Genomic DNA, 18,838 nt, shown 5'->3' on the forward strand with positions numbered 1-18,838 from the left:
ACAACAAAAATCAAAAATCAACCGTTAGAACTCTCCTTGCATTTTGGTCTATTTGTACTGACGGGTGGTAGGTTGGATTCCATTGCACAGACTGCAAAAAGAGAAGATTTACACACCTTAGACAGTAGGAGAGCTATAACCTGACATTCTATTTTCCTAAAAATGTGCATAATGTACATAATTTATTTGATAATAAATATAACAAAAATACCCACCCCTGGAAATTCTAGCTATACTTTAGTAACCAGATCACAACTTAAAAATGCTGTAATGTGATAGCAACACAGAAGTGCATTTGCAAAACCTTCTATGGAGAGCTCCTCCTATAATAGTAAGGAAGTAATTAAGTCTACATGCAAACCACAAACAGTGAAAACATTAGAGAAAAGCAGGAAGAATATTTTAAAGAAAAGAAAAAATGTCATTTATCTTCAGGCAGACATTAAACTCTTGCATACCTGATCTAAGTTTGATAGACTGTTTGGATCTTGACTGAGAGCCTGGTATTGGCCCCGAAGTCTGTCTCCTGCAGCAATCTTTCTGAACTTCTTAAGATCCACAACATACAAGGCACTACAAAAACAAAAATTCATTACGATTTGCATATTTTGACGTACCTATTAGAAACAGGAAAAAACTTGATGACAAGGAGACAAATACTGTGTCTGCATTAAGGGAATGTTATTTTAAGTAACTAGCTGAAGCCCCAACATAAGACGTGAACTCAGCATGTGCTAATCAATCTACCACATGGATTTAGGGTGGATAAAAAAAAATCAATTAAAAAAATTTAATTGGATTTTTTTTATTAATCAGATTTTAATGTGTTATTTAAATTATAAGTTTTTCTTAAAAATAAACCTGTTTAAAATGAAATCTGAATTTAATACAAAAATGTTAAGCCTAAAATTATTATAATCTCTTAACATTTAAATAAAAAGAAACATACTGAATCCATAAGCCCCTATCAAAAACTTTGAGTTAAAGGCTGTTTTTCTATATGAGAGAGAGAATCAGGGGGAAAACTAACATTTGAGGTTAAGCTTTATAAATGTCACAGTGAATCATGTACCATATTGAGGGCTTGATCCTGTGGGGGGACCAGAGGCTGTGCTACTGGGTGTAAGAGACTAGCAAAGGCATTGCAGGTGTTGGGACCCAGCCTCTGACACCAAGAAACACCATCATGTATCTCATCCAGATCATCCAATGAGTCCACCTGTGAGCTCATTCTCCCATTTTACAGCTTCTCCCTACCTGAACTCTGATTGGCTCATTTCTCAAATTATGAATATCTATGTCTTCACCCATCATGGAAACTTACTCTCTGGCTCATGGAAAAATACTGATCTGCCCCAAAACTACCAGCCCTTGCTTCTGGATGGTTCTCAGCACTTCAAGTAAATGGCCTTTCTCTGTTTCCTTGCATGTGTACACAGACAGAGATGCAAACAGAAATCCACTAATTTCTCAATTGCCTTCCTTTCCGTTTCTAAACAACTATAATATTGCAGTCTAAAAGATACGTGGATTACACAAGCAGAAGTTTTAGATTGTTGTGAGTTCATTTGTTTTCTGTAAGGGTAAGAGTTATGTAACAAGGCAGAAAGAGCAGGACGCTTTGGGAAGAAGGGACAAAATTCTTCACAATGCAACCTTAGATATGGTTCTCTCATTACAACCAGGCTACTTTTCCACCTTCCAGAAGAGACAGTGCTGGAAGGTTACTGGACACAATGTATGAGAAGGAAATTGAACAGTGTGCAAAAAACACTGAAGGGAAATTTGTTAATCTAAGTCTTGATGGGTGGAGCAATGTACACAGTGATCCAGTAACATGTGTTTGTTTGACAAGAGAATATGGAGTTGTCTATCTTGCAAAAACAACAGATACAACAGAATATTTAAAAGAAATAGCAATAGAAGTAGAAGCAAAAGCTATAACTAACTGTGAACAAAAATTGAAGTATGTAGCTTTGTCACAGGCAGTGTTGCAAATGTAGCAAAGATAGGAAGAAATTTAGAGCAAGATAATGAAGAGAACCTGAAAAACTTATAACATAGGTGCAGTACTCATTTGATGAATCTTCTAGCCCAATATTTAAGTACAACTCCGGGAATAAAGGAAAATGTTGCTGAAATTGCAAAATACTTCGGTAACAACCACTTTCCTTCAGCTTCACTGAAGAGAGCAGGAGGACCCAAACTAATTCTCCCACAAGACGTACAGTAGAATTCAGTGGTTGACTGTTCTGAGCTATTTATTAAGAACTGTTCTGATGACAATTTGTGGAAAAAGTTGTGACAAAATAGATGGAACTATCACAGACTAAGTAGTCAACAGAAGAATAAAGAGAAACATAGAAGATATGCTGAATAAACGGAAACCTATTTCCATAGCCGTGTCAAACTGCAGAAAATTGCTGCTGTATTGCTGATGCTGTTGAAATTTGGAAAGATCTTCAAGAGACACTGAAGAAAGAAATACCCAACAACAAAGTTAAATTATAGGCAGTAAAAAAAATGGATGGAACAAGTACTTACTCCACCTCATTTTCTTGCCATTATTCTCAACCCAAAGTACCAGGACAGGTGTCTAACTGCTGAAGAAGATGCTTCTATGACATGGGCACCACCCATCAATCATGCCAAACATAATAAATTATATGGCTGGAGTGAACCATTTAAGTAATACATGTCTCCTGATTGATGATTTAAAGAAAGTCACTGAACTGGTGAAGTCACTAGCTAAGCACCTGAAACCAGAGTTTGTTGAAGTGCTAAACCAGCTTTTGACAGCAGCAGCCTTTTCAGCAGGCACAAAACATATTTTCTTAATTTGGACGAATTCATTCTCAAATTCAACTCAAAGTTGAGAAATCGACTGAGATTTGAAAAAGCAGGAAAACTGGTCTCTCTCTCTTCCAGTCTATGAATAAAAATGAGGAGGGAAGGGATCACATCCACAAGTTTGAAAAGTCTGAAGGACAGTCTAAGAAACTTAGGAGACTTGTCTCATTTTCAAGAGATTCAGGCGAGAAGGAATTTAAGCTCCACTCACTTTCAGGTAGGGATTGTTGAATTTTTCCCCAGTCTAACCTGAAATGATCAGTTTAATTTACTGACTACAGTGAATCCCCTTGTTTAATAAATTATTTAGTTGTATATAGGTAACATGTTTTGATATATCATTCACCATTTCTAACATACTAAAAATGTACAGTTAATAAGAATCTGAAAGTATTAAGCTATATATTTGTTTAAATAAAGGCATACCATCATAAGTAGCAAAAGATGTACCAAATGTAATATAAAGGTTCTATTTAGCTGTAAATCAAAATGTTTTAATGGTTATATCAACCAATGACAATGAGCCTTTCTTTAGAAAATAACTGAAGTACGAATGGAAAAGTTGATTAAAATTGATGACTTAAATCAAAGCTTTCCACTTAAGTGATTTAAATCAATCCACCTTGCATGGATTTTATGCTTTATTTCTGTCTCTCTCAGGATATCTGATTGTTATTGAATGCAATATTTGACTGTTATTGAATGCCTTACTGACAAAAGACCAAATTTTAAACATTTCTACAAATAGTCCAAAAATATAAATTAATGTTCCTACCTTATGTGGTATTTCCTTCTTCCAAGATGTGATGCCCAATACCCTGATTTCCAGAAACGGTATCCATCCATTTCTGTGCGACTGTCACAAAAGGGGACATATCCATAGGGAGCTCCATTTAGATCTATATCTCTAAGTTCTTTGAGGTCACTTCTCACAATCTAAACAAGAGAAAAACAGGAAACACTTATTTTTTGTAGTTTAATGTTGTTTTGCCCCCTTAGCTAGATATATTCCAAATGCCAACTGTACTCCCACAAATTTTTGACAGAAATGAGTCTAGAGTACGTACAATAGTCTGTTAGAACGTGTTTATCTAGTTATTGCTTGGGCAAAATGCATACTTTATTTTTTTTTTTAATTGTGGTAGGGTCAGCCTCTGCAGCATACCTCTGTGGCCTGCTTCCCAGTTGGGTCTGATAACTGACCCCAACCACCCGATCCCCAGTCAAACAGTATCAGCTGGAGGCAGTTGAGGGAGATGAGCAGTCACAGGCGAAGTTGAACCCTACCCTTCTTAAAGGGCCAGCCAGCCTGGGATAGGATATTATGTAAGGCTTCAAAGGATTAGATTTTTATTGGTAAATGTCAGTAAACATCAATTTCACCATACACAGACAAACTAATTAAAACATATTTCCATCAATAATAATCTAAACTTACAGATAGGCAAAATAAGAAAAATGCTACTTGAGAATTAATAGTCTGATTTAAAGATTTGTACTTTATATATTTTCACCTGTGATATTGACAGTGTGTTTAATAGTTGTAAAAAATTTAATTTTGAATCTGTGTCTACAGTCACTAAATAATTGCGTGACACACCCTACTAATTTCCTGCAACTTCAAAACTTTAAATCAACAAAAATTAAAATATGCTTAAACCCTATAATTTTGCACAATAGTGAAAATTTAAATGGATACAAATAGGCAAAAAGGCTTTAAAACAAAAATATATAGATGCCAAAATTATAAAAATTGAATTCTACCAAGCCTGATCATATTTAATAACTAAAAGAAATAATAAGTAAAAAGCATCATCTTCGATTTATAAACCAACATTTTTGGATGCCCAACCTGATACACCTCAAAGAGGCATGATTTCCAAAAAGTGATGAGCACCTCCGTTCTGAAAATCAGGACCTGTTAGGTACGTCAGTTTGGCCACCCAAAAATTATGCCACTCAAATCGTTAGTCACATTTGCAAATCTAGGCCATATAATACCCTTACCTTTCAGAAAGGTTCTGAAGATGCTTTACAAACAGTATCTATTCAGCACCAAAACACTTACAAAAAGTATCCTGGGAATTTTAATGACCACCTGATCAAAACTTCAGCACCACATCCATTTGAGACAGCACAATGGCTCCAAGTCTATGGTGTGAAGGTATTACTTCATTAATGAGTAAAAAGGGCTGCATACTGAATTTTGAACACCACATCATGCAGCACCTTCAGTAATGCTTAGTGATGGCCAATCCAGTTATTGAGACCGGATGAGATCAATATCTGAGACAGGATATCTACAGGGATGGTAAGGGTTGACATGAACCAATGCAAAACCCTGCTTTCAGATGTATTTTTCTAAATTGTTTCTTACCTGGTCGGCATCAACAAATATTATTTTGTCCACAGCCAGTGGAAAAAGAACATCTAGAAAAAGAATTTTGTAACCCCAGATAATTCTTTGCTTTTCCGTCTGTTGATGAAGCCAGCGGGGCCACTTATACTGTACCAGTTCATACTGGAATCCATATTCTTTGGCCATGTGAGGAATAATCTCCTAGAAATGGAAAAAGAAAAAACAAAACTTTATGCAGTGCAATATGCACAGAGATTAAGTGACTTGGGCTAGGTCACACAGCAAAGCTGGCATTGTTGATACCCTAACCCATAACTCCTAACTCCCATTTCTATAAGTTAACCAATGGATAATGCTCTCTTAATTATAACCATTCTTATTGTCTCTATCCTATATATATCCCCCCACCCCGCATTACATTTCCTTTTTTTTAATGTCCCCAAGTGATTTTTTTTATCTTTTAGGGTCAGGACATACTGATTAACACCACGATTATGCACAAAAATGTTTTATAAATGGAGTCTGATGCAAAATAAAATTAACTACAATGACAAGATCCTTTCAGTTCAGCCTTGCAGCTGCCTCTAAAAGTGAAACACTTCTGTAAAGAGAAAAGGAGTACTTGTGGCACCTTAGAGACTAACCAATTTATTTGAGCATAAGCTTTCGTGAGCTACAGCTCACTTCATCGGTTGCATCTCTAAGGTGCCACAAGTACTCCTTTTCTTTTTGCGAATACAGACTAACTCGGCTGTTACTCTGAGACTTCTGTAAAGGAACATGATGTTTTCTTGATGGTACTGTGTTTCTCATATTGCAAGTAGGAAAAAAAAAACCTGTCACCAGCTTAAGAAGAGCCCAAGTCATAGAGTGGATTACTAATTTTGACAGATAAGGAAGATACATCTCCTTAGTTCCATAAGTATATGACAAATAAACACTTAGAGGAAAGGGAAGGAAATTGAGGAAATAATTAATGAGTTCCAAACATGCTGGCTTGTCCCCTATTAGAAATAAACATGGTCTCCTGCTGTTACAATCCTGTAGATTTTCTATTCTCCCTAAAAGAAAAGGAGTACTTGTGGCACCTTAGAGACTAACCAACTTATTTGAGCATAACCTTTTGTGAGCTACAGCTCACTTCATCGGATGCATACTGTGGAAAGTACAGAAGATCTTTTTATACACACAAAGCATGAAAAAATGGGTGTTTACCACTACAAAAGGTTTTCTCTCCCCCCACCCCACTCTCCTGCTAGTAATAGCTTATCTAAAGCGATCACTCTCCTTACAATGTGTATGATAATCAAGTTGGGCCATTGGATTTGTGCTAGAAATGGCCCAGCTTGATTATCATACACATTGTAAGGAGAGTGATCACTTTAGATAAGCTATTACCAGCAGGAGAGTGGGATGGGGGGAGAGAAAACCTTTTGTAGTGATTAACACCCATTTTTTCATGATTTCTGTGTATAAAAACATCTTCTGTATTTTCCACAGTATGCATCCGATGAAGTGAGCTGTAGCTCACGAAAACTTATGCTCAAATAAATTGGTTAGTCTCTAAGGTGCCACAAGTACTTCTTTTCTTTTTGCGAATACAGACTAACACGGCTGTTACTCTGAAACCTGTCTATTCTCCCTGTTACTTAAAAAAAAAAAGTGGTACAATTGGTACACTTAAAGTGTTTCTGCTGCTCTGACAATTTCCATAATTCTAGTGGTATTCCCAACTATAAGTATTTTTCTCAAGATGATATAATCTGTCAGAATACAAGAAACTTTTAAAATGTACCCATTCTACCTTGGTTTCAGAAGAAAAAAAAGATCTTATATAATGGCTGTTTAAAAACTTTGATATTAATGTTTCCATAATGTAGTTATTTTAATTAATTTGGTGATTTTTAAAATCTATTCTAATGATAAAAATATGAAATTCAGTAAAAGTGATAATGCATTGTTATTCATTTTACTACTCTGTTATTAACAATACAAGCACAATGAAAGAGGGACATTACACTTACCTTAAATGTAGGAGAAAGATAATTTTTCAGAAACCAAAATTTAACAGGTGTCTTGGTATGACGCAGAACGGAAAGCATCATAATTCTGTGGAAAGAAAAGTCTATAATAAACAAATTAATATAATCATGAAATCACATTTCAACCATAACATCAAAAGGGATTTTATAGTTTTAAGACCCATTATATATTAGAAATAAAAGCTTGCAGCAAACCTGATTCTATTTATGATTCTTGCCAACACAGTTTAAGCAAGGTGTGACTTCCATGATCATAAACTGCATTCTGGCATAGATTTTTCTAGACTGCTTTTAGACAGCTAAGTCTACACCACACTGGCTAAACTGTAGTTAAACCACATTAGAAGGAACAGTGTTTAAATAAACATGGGTCGACTAACAGGTTCTATCCTCAGGTAAATGCACATGTGACTGAAATGGAGCTGCTCTCTAATAATTCATAAATACTGTGTGTTAACTTGGTTATTGGGATGTTTACTGTATGACTGGATTGGTTTAGTTTAATAGGGACTGTAAGAAAAAACAAGCAGGAAGGAGACAGAATGGCTCAAGATAAGCCACCCTTCAGTGAATACTGACAGTGTAAGGGACAGAAAAAGGCCTAGCAAAGCAGAAAATCAAAAGAACGGTGGCAGGTTTAAAACTAACATTCTCAAGAGAGACGGAAGAGTTGCTTGGGGAAACAAGACTGAGATACGTGACAGCCTGCCAGAGGAGTCTGAAGAAGTTAGTCCTGCCCAGGTTACTATCAGGGGATGGTACGCCTCTCGGTAAGAAAGACATGGGTATAAACAGTTTTCTCTAAATGCTTTGTTCCTAGGAGTGGGAGAATTACAGAATTCCATTCTGAGGGGATGCACTCAGAGAGAGGATAGAGGTACAGTTACCCCTGTAACAGCATGCACAATGGCACAATATGCACAATAGTCTTGGTCAATTGTTTCAAAAAAATCTGTGAACAAAAGTATTCTAAGCAGTCTGACGCAACACACTATAATGATTCTCTTAAAACAATTATGATTTATCAAATCATTAACCTGTGGATACAGTAGTATTAGTATATATAGGGAATGGGCCATCACATGATAGTATGTAGATTTTGGGCCACGTTCAGCCATTATCTAAACAGATACGACTCCAGTGAAGTTGTGGAGTTACAACTGCATACACTAGGGCTGATTTTGGCCTTTTGGTGTTCATATTTATCAAATACATTGATGCATAGCGTTAAAAAAGGTTTTCTTTAAAAGAGAAAGATATGATATTCTTGAACACACCTATATTGGATCAATTTGACCTCTAGTATAATTCAATAGTTGAACCAAAAATAAATGTGATCCTTCCTGTGTACATTTTTTCTATGCAATGTTATTATTCCTACTATTATTTTAGGAAATAATAGCCATACTTCCTAAAAACTGTTTAACTTTTTGATGAACTTTTAGAGTATTCCCAGTAAATTCCTAAGTTTTCCCTTTTGCTTAAATTACCTTAAAAAGCGCTCATATAAATGGCCTGAAGCAATCGAAAAAATATTTAGAACATACTTTTTCTTCTCTTTTTCTTCTGTTTGAAGATCTGAAAAACTTAAAAAATAAATATCTGTTATAGGCTCTGTAACTAAGGAGAAGGACAAAGACTATAAGCCACCCAAACAACTACATTAATAGCAGGGTTCTATATTGAAGGAATTGCAAGTAATGGTTTCTCTACAAGCTCAACTCTGCCCCCATGTTTTGCATATGCATTACAATACAGTCTTTAAAATTACATGACCACATACGATTTTTCCAGAAGGCCCAGTGATTTTTCTATTCAGTGCACAGCGAATGAGACAGAGTGACTGTGAATGAGTAATATTTGTTTTTATAATCATTGTTCAGTGAGAGGACCACAGCCTCATTCACTAACTATCATTCATCCAGTCTCCTGGAAGCTCAAATGTGCTCTCCGTTCAACCTTTTAAAATTTGCATGTATTGCCAAATTACAAGTGAAAATTGCAAACAGAACATTGCCAAGGAAAAGATACAAATCTACAGGACCCCTGTCTTATTCTCTACACTACCATATCCACCATGCACCATATACTTGCACTCTGAATGATGAAGACAGGAGTGGGGATGTCCTGTAGAAAGTATAGGCTATGACCACATAATTAGTATTATAAGAGATGCTAACAAAAGGGTAAAATTAAGGTTCAGAGATTCATAGAGTTTAAGACCAGAAGGGACCAACAGATCGAGTCTGACCTCCTGCATATTACAGGCAGTTACATTTCACCCAGTTGCCCACATAATAAGTCTAATAACTTATGTCAGAAATGCAGTCTCCTTAGGTATCCCAATCCTTGTTTCGACACCCAGACACTAGACTTAACGATGAGTGGTTATTTAAAACCAGTTTCATCAACCAAAGGGTTCTTCTGATCCAGCCACAGCCACATACCCAGGTCAATATATAATTCAGATCTTACCCAATAATCATGCTTTTGCCAATCTTTTAGTATCTAATATCTAAAGATTTATTTATAAGAGAAAAGAAAGAGGAGAGAGTTAAAATGGTCAAAGGAATCAAGTACGCACAACAATTGCAGAGTTCCTGTATCAGGTTTGAAGCAGTGATGACATAAACTGCTGACTTATAATGTCTCTGGTAACATCTAAAAGATTGGAAGGTCCTCAATCCATTGGTTGTAATGCTCCTGTTAGTTAAAGTCCATAGTCCAGAGATCAGAGCAGGAAAGAGGCAAAATGGAGATGTTTCGAGGGCCTTTTATAGCTTCTCCCATGTCGAGGGAAACTCATTATTTCAAGCAAAGCCCTCAACACAGTTTGTGGAAAAGTACAAGCACTAGATGGAGTCCAGTGTCACATGAGCTGGTCACATGCCCTTGTATGCTTCGGTGTGTCATAGCCGGGGTCAAAACCCATTATTCTGGCTAAAACGTCCACAGTAATGTCCATCAGGTGGGGATAAGCTTCTTCCATGGCTCATTGTGTTCATTAATGGGCCAACAATTTGAATAGTCCATTCACAATGTGCTGGCTAGATCAGATGTAAACTACCTTGTGGGTGTTACCCAGGAGCAAACACATATGAAATACAGATATATATATATATATGAGTCAACATTCATAACTTCAGAGACAAAAATGATACATGCATATAAATATGATCATAATTTTTCCATTGCCACCTTACATGACATACTTCGTATAAGATTTGTTGCAATTATATAACAGTGGTTGCAAAAATTATTTACGTGGTCATATTTGGTTCATATAACATCACAGGAGGCTCAGAAGGAATTTCCATGTAATAGCTACTATCAGCTGCTCCAGCCTGGGATGGAGCTGGAAACTGGAACTGAGGAGTCCTTCTGTTGTGTTAATTGGGTTAAAATTCCTCCCAGCAGAAATCTGAGAGGGAAATTTTCATAGGTATTTCCCCTGCCATATTCCTTAGATGAAAGCTCATTGTGGATCTAAATTCTACAGAATTTTTTCCATAACCGTTTTTTTTTCCTTTTTAGTTCTATTCAGACATTTTCATCTAGACTACAGAAACTGGAGACGGTGCAGAAAAGAGCCAAAAAAATTATTCAAATGCTGGAGAAAATACCTTTTAATGAGAGATTTCGAGTTCAACCTGCTTACCTTATCAAAAAGATAATTTGATTACAGTGTATAGGTATTTTCATACACAGAAAATACTAGGTACTAAAGAGCTCTTTAATGAAGAAAGGTATAACAAGAACCAATGGCTGGAAGCTGAAGCCAGAGAAATTCATATTTGAAATTTTTGACAGAGTGATTAACCCCTGGAACAAACTTCTAAGGGAAGTGGTGGATTCTCCATCTCTTAATGTCTTCATATCAAAACTTTCTGGAAGAAGAACCCTTTGGTTGATGAAACTGGTTTTAAATAACCACTCATCATTAAGTCTAGTGTCTGTGTGTCGAAACAAGGATTGGAATACCTAAGGAGACTGCATTTCTGACTTCTTGTTAGCCAATGTGGTGAGATGGAAGTTTACTTTTGTCACTGGCATGGTATATCTTATGGAAGAATGAACAGTTTTGGGCTGAGTCTGCCCCATTTCTCAGCAGTTTGTCCTGAATCCGGTATTCTCAGTTGTGACCCACTGAGGCATGGTGACACCCCCCCCATAGACCTGAGTTGGAGCATGTTGTCACTCTGTGGGGATGGTGCATGTGTAGTCTGGTTAGCACTATGAGTTGTGAGGGGATAGAACATGCCCAGGGAAAATGGAATCTTCGTAGATTTTAGAGGTTAGGCAAATCTCTATTGAGCATATGCATAATATAATTTTTAAGAGGCTTATATATTGGCTAAATTTGGGTCGATTTTCATGAGGATTTCAAAAGGCTTCTGATACGAAGGCCACCCTCCGCCAGACTAAGTTCTTGCTCTAAAGCATGGGGGTGCTACAGCATTTAAAAGAAAAGGTCATTAGAATTTTCTTCCCTAGCCTCATTCTCAGAAATGGCAGAACACAGCATGGAAATTTATATCCCAAATAGTTAAAGGTTAACTAAGTTATTAACTGAAAACAGGCTCATAATGGGAAGCATTAGGCAACCAGAAAACAGATGATGCTACCAGCCCTGATTATTATGTCCACCTGCATATTTGAAATGTGAATCATAAAAGTTAGGATTTTTTATATCTATATTAGATCACCTAGTCCAGGGGTTCTTAACTTTTTTCTTTCTGAGTCCCCCCCTCCCCACAAATGCTATAAAAACTCCACAGCCTACCTGTGCCACACCTGTTTTTCTGCATATCCAATAGATTAAAATGGATGTATTAAATGGACTGGTATACAGTTAAACAAACACACACAAAATTTATATTATATATATATAGAGAGAGAGAGAGAACAATATAGGTACAAAAATAAAAAATAAAACTGATTTTTTTTATTTACCAAGTGTGAAACTTGTTGCTGGTGCTGATCAACACTTCAGTCAAAATGATTGGGGGTATCTTTGACAAGCACTCGCACATGTCATGGTCAATGTTAATCGTGGTTCAATACTTTGTTTTCATTAATGTAATGGCTGAAAATCCGGCTTTGCATAAGCAGGTGGTACTAAAGGAGATCAAAACTTTCAGCGCTGCAGAAGAAACAGTGATATATTCATTGGAACACTCACACCAAAATTTCTCCAGTGGCATTTCTTTGAACCTGATTCTGAGGGAGCTGACGAAATATCAGTGAGCACTTCCAACAGTTTTGATGGGACACTGGATGAAAGTTTAGCTTCAATGTTCTCACTCAAGGGATTTGTAGTGCACGTGTGTAGCAGCTTGTTCTGTTGTGAGTTTGGGAAAATAAGCATTAAATTTGTTAAGCAGACCAGACAGATGTGCTGCTAGCTGAGGTTTAATTATGTCAAAGTCAATGTTTCGTTCCTGAATGAAAGAAACATATCAGTAGTGGCCCCCCAGAAATGAACTTTCCAGAGTTGTAGTTTTCTTCTGAATACCTCAATTCTTTCACACTGGGCAATAAAAATTAGTTGTTTCCACCTTGCATAGCATTTCACTGAATATGTCTGTGAGGTTACCCAGTTTTGCCAGCCACACTTTATCTTTCAGCAGTTCGGCAAGTTCACGTTTTTTCTCAGCTAAGTACATAACTCTTCCTTGAGATTAATATATGGGCAAGCTTTCTGCCTCGAGAAAGCATCTCACATCTGTACACATGAGCAAGGAATGGTGCTCTGTACCCACCTCCTCAAAGTGAAGCAAAACACCTCGAGTTTGTTGCTCTGGATTTAATAAAATTAACGAGCGTTACTGCTGTGTTCAGACCACTGTGAAGACCTGGTTCAGTATCTTCTGCCTCTTACACTTTTCAGTGTAAAAAGCAGTGTATCCAATTAGCGCGAGGTGCAACGGCTTTTATTTTTTGCACAACACCAGAATGCTTTCCGGGCCTTGCTGATGCTCCATCAGTGCAGACCCTGATGCAATTAGTCCAGCTGCTTTCTGTTGAAATCATAAAATCATCGAACAGTTTGAAAATGTTGTCTGACTTTGTTGGCCTGGATCAATGCTAGACCTCCTGAGGTAGCCCTCAGTACTGCAGCCAAGAGCATCATCTCATGGTCACTGCAGAGGCCATCCTTCTAGCTGCTGCGTCGGCTACATCCAGTGCTGCCTGGAGTGAGGCTTTCGCTATGTTCTTTCCCTCGTCTAAGAAAGTGGAGAACTCTTGCCTGAAGTCCTGCAGCAACAAGTCTTTAAATTTCAACAAGAAGTCCCACATGTTGTAATCGTACCTCCCCAGAAGGACTTGCTGGTTTGAGATACACAGCTGTAGTCCACCTGTTCAATAAATTTTTCTGCCAAAAATTGAGTTTCCTTAAGTCTTTCTGTTTGGGGGTAGCAAGTGCTTGGACTTGTCTATCCCTCTCATTGGCTGCTGATATGACTAGAGAGAGTATAAGTACTCGTACTCCTTGGCTGACACATAGTATTTCCTCTCTGCCCTCTTCAAAGAGAGAAGATGGGATTTGCCACATGGCTCTGATTCGACCCATTATGGCCACGTTAATGGGTAGGGCCGCCTTAGATGGTGCTGCTGCAGCCAAAATGTCAATGAGGCTGCAGGAATACTCCTTGAGCTCCTCAACCTCTAGTCCCAGGTTAGCTTCTATCCTCTTTAGAAGCTCCTAGTGGGTTCTAAAGTTATCTTGTGGCAGCAAGCCTCTTGGTCCCAAGACGGCCTCATCTGAGGAGGAGGAGGAGGCCTGTACCGGAGGGGGAGCCTTCTCTTCTTCTGCCTCTATTTATTCCACTGGGGTTATGTCCTGTGTACTGGTACCAGGTTCAGTACCAGGGTCCAGGTCCAAGCAGAGCGGTGCAGAAATCTGTCTCTTGGATGTAACTGAGTAGGACCGGTGAGACAACGGACCCAGTACTGGGGGAAACTCCTATGGTTTCCAGAATGGACACTGAATAGGCCACTGTCCACCTGCCCAGGTACCCGTGGGGGACCTGCATCGGGATCCAGTGGAACATAGGGAACCAGTGGCAGTTATGGGATGGATCACCTCAGATTCTAACAGAGTCCTCCTGAAGTGACCATGGGAGAGTAGTACCTCTCCTTTTCGCTGTATGGTGCCAAGGGTCCAGGGACTGGTGCTGGACTGGGGACAACCTTGCAGAAGAAAGGAGGTTTGGCTGCCCCAGGAAGGTAACAAAGCTCCCAGTGCCAGGAAGGATCTCTGAGCACCATGCTCTCTCCTGCTCATGCTCATCAGAGCCAGCAGCTGTCCCATCGGGGTAGGCAGTACCGGGAGCGACAACAAGTTCTTGGCTGCTGCAAAGGTTTCCCGCGTAGAAGGCACTGTAATTCCTCTGGCGCTGTGATAACTTCCAGGCATTGCAGGGGGTTCTGCGCTGGACTCAATGTTCCTCGAGGTCAGAGCTGCGCAATCTATGGCCCGCGGGCCTGTCCTGCCCGGCCCTTGAGCTCCCAGCCAGGGAGGCTATCCTCCCAGCCCCTCCGCTGGTATCTCCCCTCCTCTGCAGCATCAGCACAGCGGCACCGCCAGCGCAGGAGGGGGCTGCACTGCGGGGGCAGGGGAGAGCAAGAAGGGAGGCTCACCTGCATCCTCAGGGGAGCAGACGGGTGGTGTGGATGGCGGGAGCGTGGCAAACCCAGACAGAGCACCAGGTGGCAGTGCAGCCGGCTGGAGAGAAGCGGCGCTTTGAAGGGGAAACCGCCGCTTCTCTCTGGCTGCATCTGCTCCTCCTGAGTCCTCCGCCCATGTTTGCAGGGCCACATTCTGAAAGGGGATTTAGAGGGGGGGTTGGATAGGGGTGTGGTTCTGGGGGGCCTGTCAGGGGGCAGGGGTGTGGATAGGGGTCGGGGCAGTCAGGGAGCAGGGGGGATTGGACAGGGAGTGGGGTTCCATGGGGGCAGTGGGTCCCAGGAGGCGGCGGTCAGGGGACAAGCAGTAGAGGGGGTTGGATGGGTCTGGGGTTCTGGGGGGCAGTCAGGGGGCAGGAAGTGGGAGGGGATGGATAGGGTTAGGGTTTGGGGAGGCACAGCCTTCCCTACCCAGCCCTCCATACAGTTTTGGAATCCCGATGTGGCCGTCAGGCCAAAAAGTTTGCCCACCCTGCTCTAGGTAGATTCAATGGTGCTGCCATGGTACCGGGGGTGGAGGAGTGGCCCAATGTGGGTCGCACTCCACTGCCTTCCCCTTGTTTGCCTTTCTTTGGCATGCGAGAATGCCTTCTTTTGGAGTACTGCTTCTTAAGTTTCTTCCTCGGCACAGGAGTTGGAAAACAGTGCCAAGAAATGCACGGTGCCAGAAGTGCGCTTTGCAGGTCTAAGGGTGGCTTCCATTAGGATAGCCCTCAGTCTAGTCTCTCTCTCTTTCTTCATATGAGGCTTAAAGTCCCAACAAATCTGACAGCACTTTCAAATGTGAGCCTCTCCCAGACACTTCAGACAACTGGAGTGTGGATCGCTCACTGACATAGGCTTGCCACAAGAGGCACAAAGTTTGAAGCCTGGAGTATGTCTGGCCCCAGGAGGGAAGGAAGCTCCTCTATGCTAAAGGAGGGGGGCTATCTACACTAATACCATTTACACAACTAAATTACAGAGAAGAAAACCGCTGAAAAACACCTTACCAAAGCAAGAAGAGATCTTCCAGTAACCATCTTGGGTGGTAAGAAGGAACTGAGAGGGTGCGAGGCCAGCAGTGCCCCTTATGCCAGCACATGAGCATGTGGCATCAGAGGCCACTAAAGTCAGCTTGACAGATACCACTGAGGGAAAAAGCTCTGGCAATGGTGTGGCACATGCACACCTAATGTGGAATGAACACAAGCAAGCGCTCAAATAAGAACTGGAGTTCTTTGAGATGTGTGTCCTGTGTATGCTCCACTTCAGCTGTGCATGAACCTCATGAGCCTTTGATTGGAATTTTTTGGTAACAGTGCGTATTCAGCCTGCACATGGACTCTAGACATTCTCATGTCCCATACAAGAATATACAAAGCTATGCAGGTGAACAGCCCTCTGTTCCTTCTCTACCATGAAATCCTGTGAAACTCTGACGCATAAGGGAAGGAGGGAAGGTAGTGAAGCACTCATAGAGACACACATCTTGAAGAACTCCAGCTACTGCACAAGGTGAGTAGTGTCTTGGACATTCCCCTGGTGTTATCTGGACTGGTGATCTGCTAGGTCACTCCAATCCTTGACTCTGGGAGACAGTCTTACCCTGCTCAGCTGTGAGAACCCCCTCTCCAGGGCTGTTCATGCACAGCCTTTGGCACATAAGCTGCTTGGATTATGCAATTGAATGATGCTAGCCAATATCTCTAGTCCCAGATGCAACCCTAGGAGCCTCTGTCTTGCAGTGTCCAGTTATGCTTGCAGGACGCTGCAAGCTTATATGAGTTCGTCAATTTAAGAAAGAAATTGATATGCACCAAGCTTCTTATCCCAAGGGGAGTCTCTGACATGCTCCAAACCAAACACACTGCCTCAGGTAGAATAAATAAATTTATTAACAACAAAAGATAGATTTTAAGTGATTATAAGTCAAAGCACAAGAAGTCATATTTGGTCAAATGAAATACAAGCAAAATGCATTCTAAGTTGATCTTAACACTGTCAGTGCCCTTACAAACTTAGATGCTTCTCACCACAGGCTGGCTGGTTGCCCTTCAGCCAGGTTCTCTCCTTTGATCAGCGCTTCAGTCACTTGGTGGTGGTCTGCAGATGTACGTGGAAGAGAGAGAGACAGCGCACATGGCAAATGTCTCTCCCTTTTATCATGTCCTTTCTTCCCTCTTGGTTTTGCCCTCCCCATCCTTTCAGAGTCAGGTGAGCATTACCTCATCATGGTCCCATGATGAAGGGATGGGGAATGACTCACTCAAGTGTCCAACAGATCCTCTGTTGCTGCCTAGGCCAGTGTCCTTTGTTCCTGTGAGGCTGGGCTGGGTTTGTCCCATACATGCCCTGATGATGTGTGAACAGCCCCTCTGCTCTTGGAGAATTTTGCCTGGGCCTCTGCTTCTGGAAAGTTTTTTCCTGGGCTTGTTTTAAGCCATGAAGACACATTTTCAGCCTCATAACTATATACACATGAAATTACAACCTATAATACTACTATAACAACAATGCTCAGTGCATCATGAGCCTTCTGAAGACACCCGACATGACAAACTTTGCATTGGATACCACACAACCATATTCTAAGGATGAACGTGGGGATGCAGGGTGTTCCCCTGAGGCACAGTGTGTCATAATGTCCTCATGGGTTCTCCACTTGAGGTGACTCCGAAGCAGTATCCCCTGAAAGAGGAGTGGCTTTGGAGCTGGATCCAATACAGAGGGACTGTCATGCCAACAGCAGCTTTTGATTTAGAGGCACATACCAGACTTCAGTGTTTGAAAAAAAAAATGCATTGATGTCCAGGTTGCCGCTTTCCAAATTTCAGGAGTTGGCACATTTTCTTTATAGTGCCATGGAGTTAGCTTGGGATCTTCTAGAATGAGCTATTCAAGGGGGCTGAACATTAGCAGCCTGGTAACAACCCACAAATCCACTTTGAAAGTCTTTGTGTAGAGATCATGGATCCTTTAGATCTGGTCACAACTGAGATAAATAGTCCAGAGGACTTTCTAAACAGTCCAAATAGAAGGCTAGTGCCCTTCTAATATTGGTGTGGCATTGAGGGGAAAAACACAGGAAGATGGATAACATGGTTAATGTGGAAATCAGAGAATATTTTAGGTACAAACTTGGGACATGGGCATAGTGATACCTTATTCTTGAAGAGAATAGCAAATGGGCGAGGGAAAGTCACCTATTAATGATCCTAGTTTCCTGACTACACAAGCAGAAAAGATGGCCACAGAGAATGAATGTTTTCCTTGATAAGTGCACCAGAGAAGACTTAGCTAGTGGCTCAAAGTGGGATGAACAAAGACTGAGAATCCCTCCCAGGGGAATGAAAGGCTGTAATAGCTGTCAAATAAAAACTCTGACTGAACTCATGGAAAGATCTGACTTCTTGATTGCCTGTTGGATTTAAAGAACAGCAAAGAGGGAAATGTACACCAATTCATAGAATCAAAGAAGATTAGGGTTGGAAGAGACCTCAGGAGGACATCTAGTCCAACCCCCTACTCAAAGCAGGACCAACACCAACTAAACCATCCAGCCAGGGCTTTCTCAAGCCTGACCTTAAAAACCTCTAAGGAAGGAGATTCCACCACCTCCCTAGGTAACCCATTCCAGTGCTTCACCACCCTCCTAGTGAAACAGTGTTTCCTAATATCCAACTTAGACCTCCCCCACTGCAACTTGAGACCATTGCTCCTTTTTCTGTCATCTGCCACCTCTGAGAACAGCTAAGCTCCATCCTCTTTGGAACCCCCATTGGGGCAGTTGAAGGCTGCTTTCAAATCCTCTCTCACTCTTCTCTTCTTCAGACTAAATAAGACCAGTTCCCTCAGCCTCTCCTTGTAAGTCATGTGCCCCAGCCCCCTGATCATTTTTGTTGCCCTCCAATTTGTC

At 40.5% G+C, this 18,838-nt stretch overlaps 1 protein-coding gene across 2 annotated transcripts in view; it reads right to left on the reverse strand.

Annotated features, from left to right (window-relative positions):
* The window catches only part of UGGT2 (UDP-glucose glycoprotein glucosyltransferase 2), a 295,296-nt gene that overhangs the window by 28,587 nt on the left and 247,871 nt on the right, over nucleotides 1-18,838 (reverse strand). For both annotated transcript variants that reach the window (XM_037895931.2, XM_043534691.1), the window contains 5 exons: nucleotides 8,742-8,837; nucleotides 7,234-7,318; nucleotides 5,228-5,410; nucleotides 3,626-3,786; nucleotides 459-573 (listed from right to left, as the gene is read on the reverse strand). In XM_037895931.2, coding sequence (XP_037751859.1) covers nucleotides 459-573; nucleotides 3,626-3,786; nucleotides 5,228-5,410; nucleotides 7,234-7,318; nucleotides 8,742-8,837 — 640 coding nt within the window. The remainder of the gene's footprint in view (nucleotides 1-458; nucleotides 574-3,625; nucleotides 3,787-5,227; nucleotides 5,411-7,233; nucleotides 7,319-8,741; nucleotides 8,838-18,838) is intronic.

The sequence above is a fragment of the Chelonia mydas genome, chromosome 1, assembly GCF_015237465.2.
Source record: "Chelonia mydas isolate rCheMyd1 chromosome 1, rCheMyd1.pri.v2, whole genome shotgun sequence".
NCBI classification, from domain to species: Eukaryota; Metazoa; Chordata; order Testudines; family Cheloniidae; genus Chelonia; species Chelonia mydas.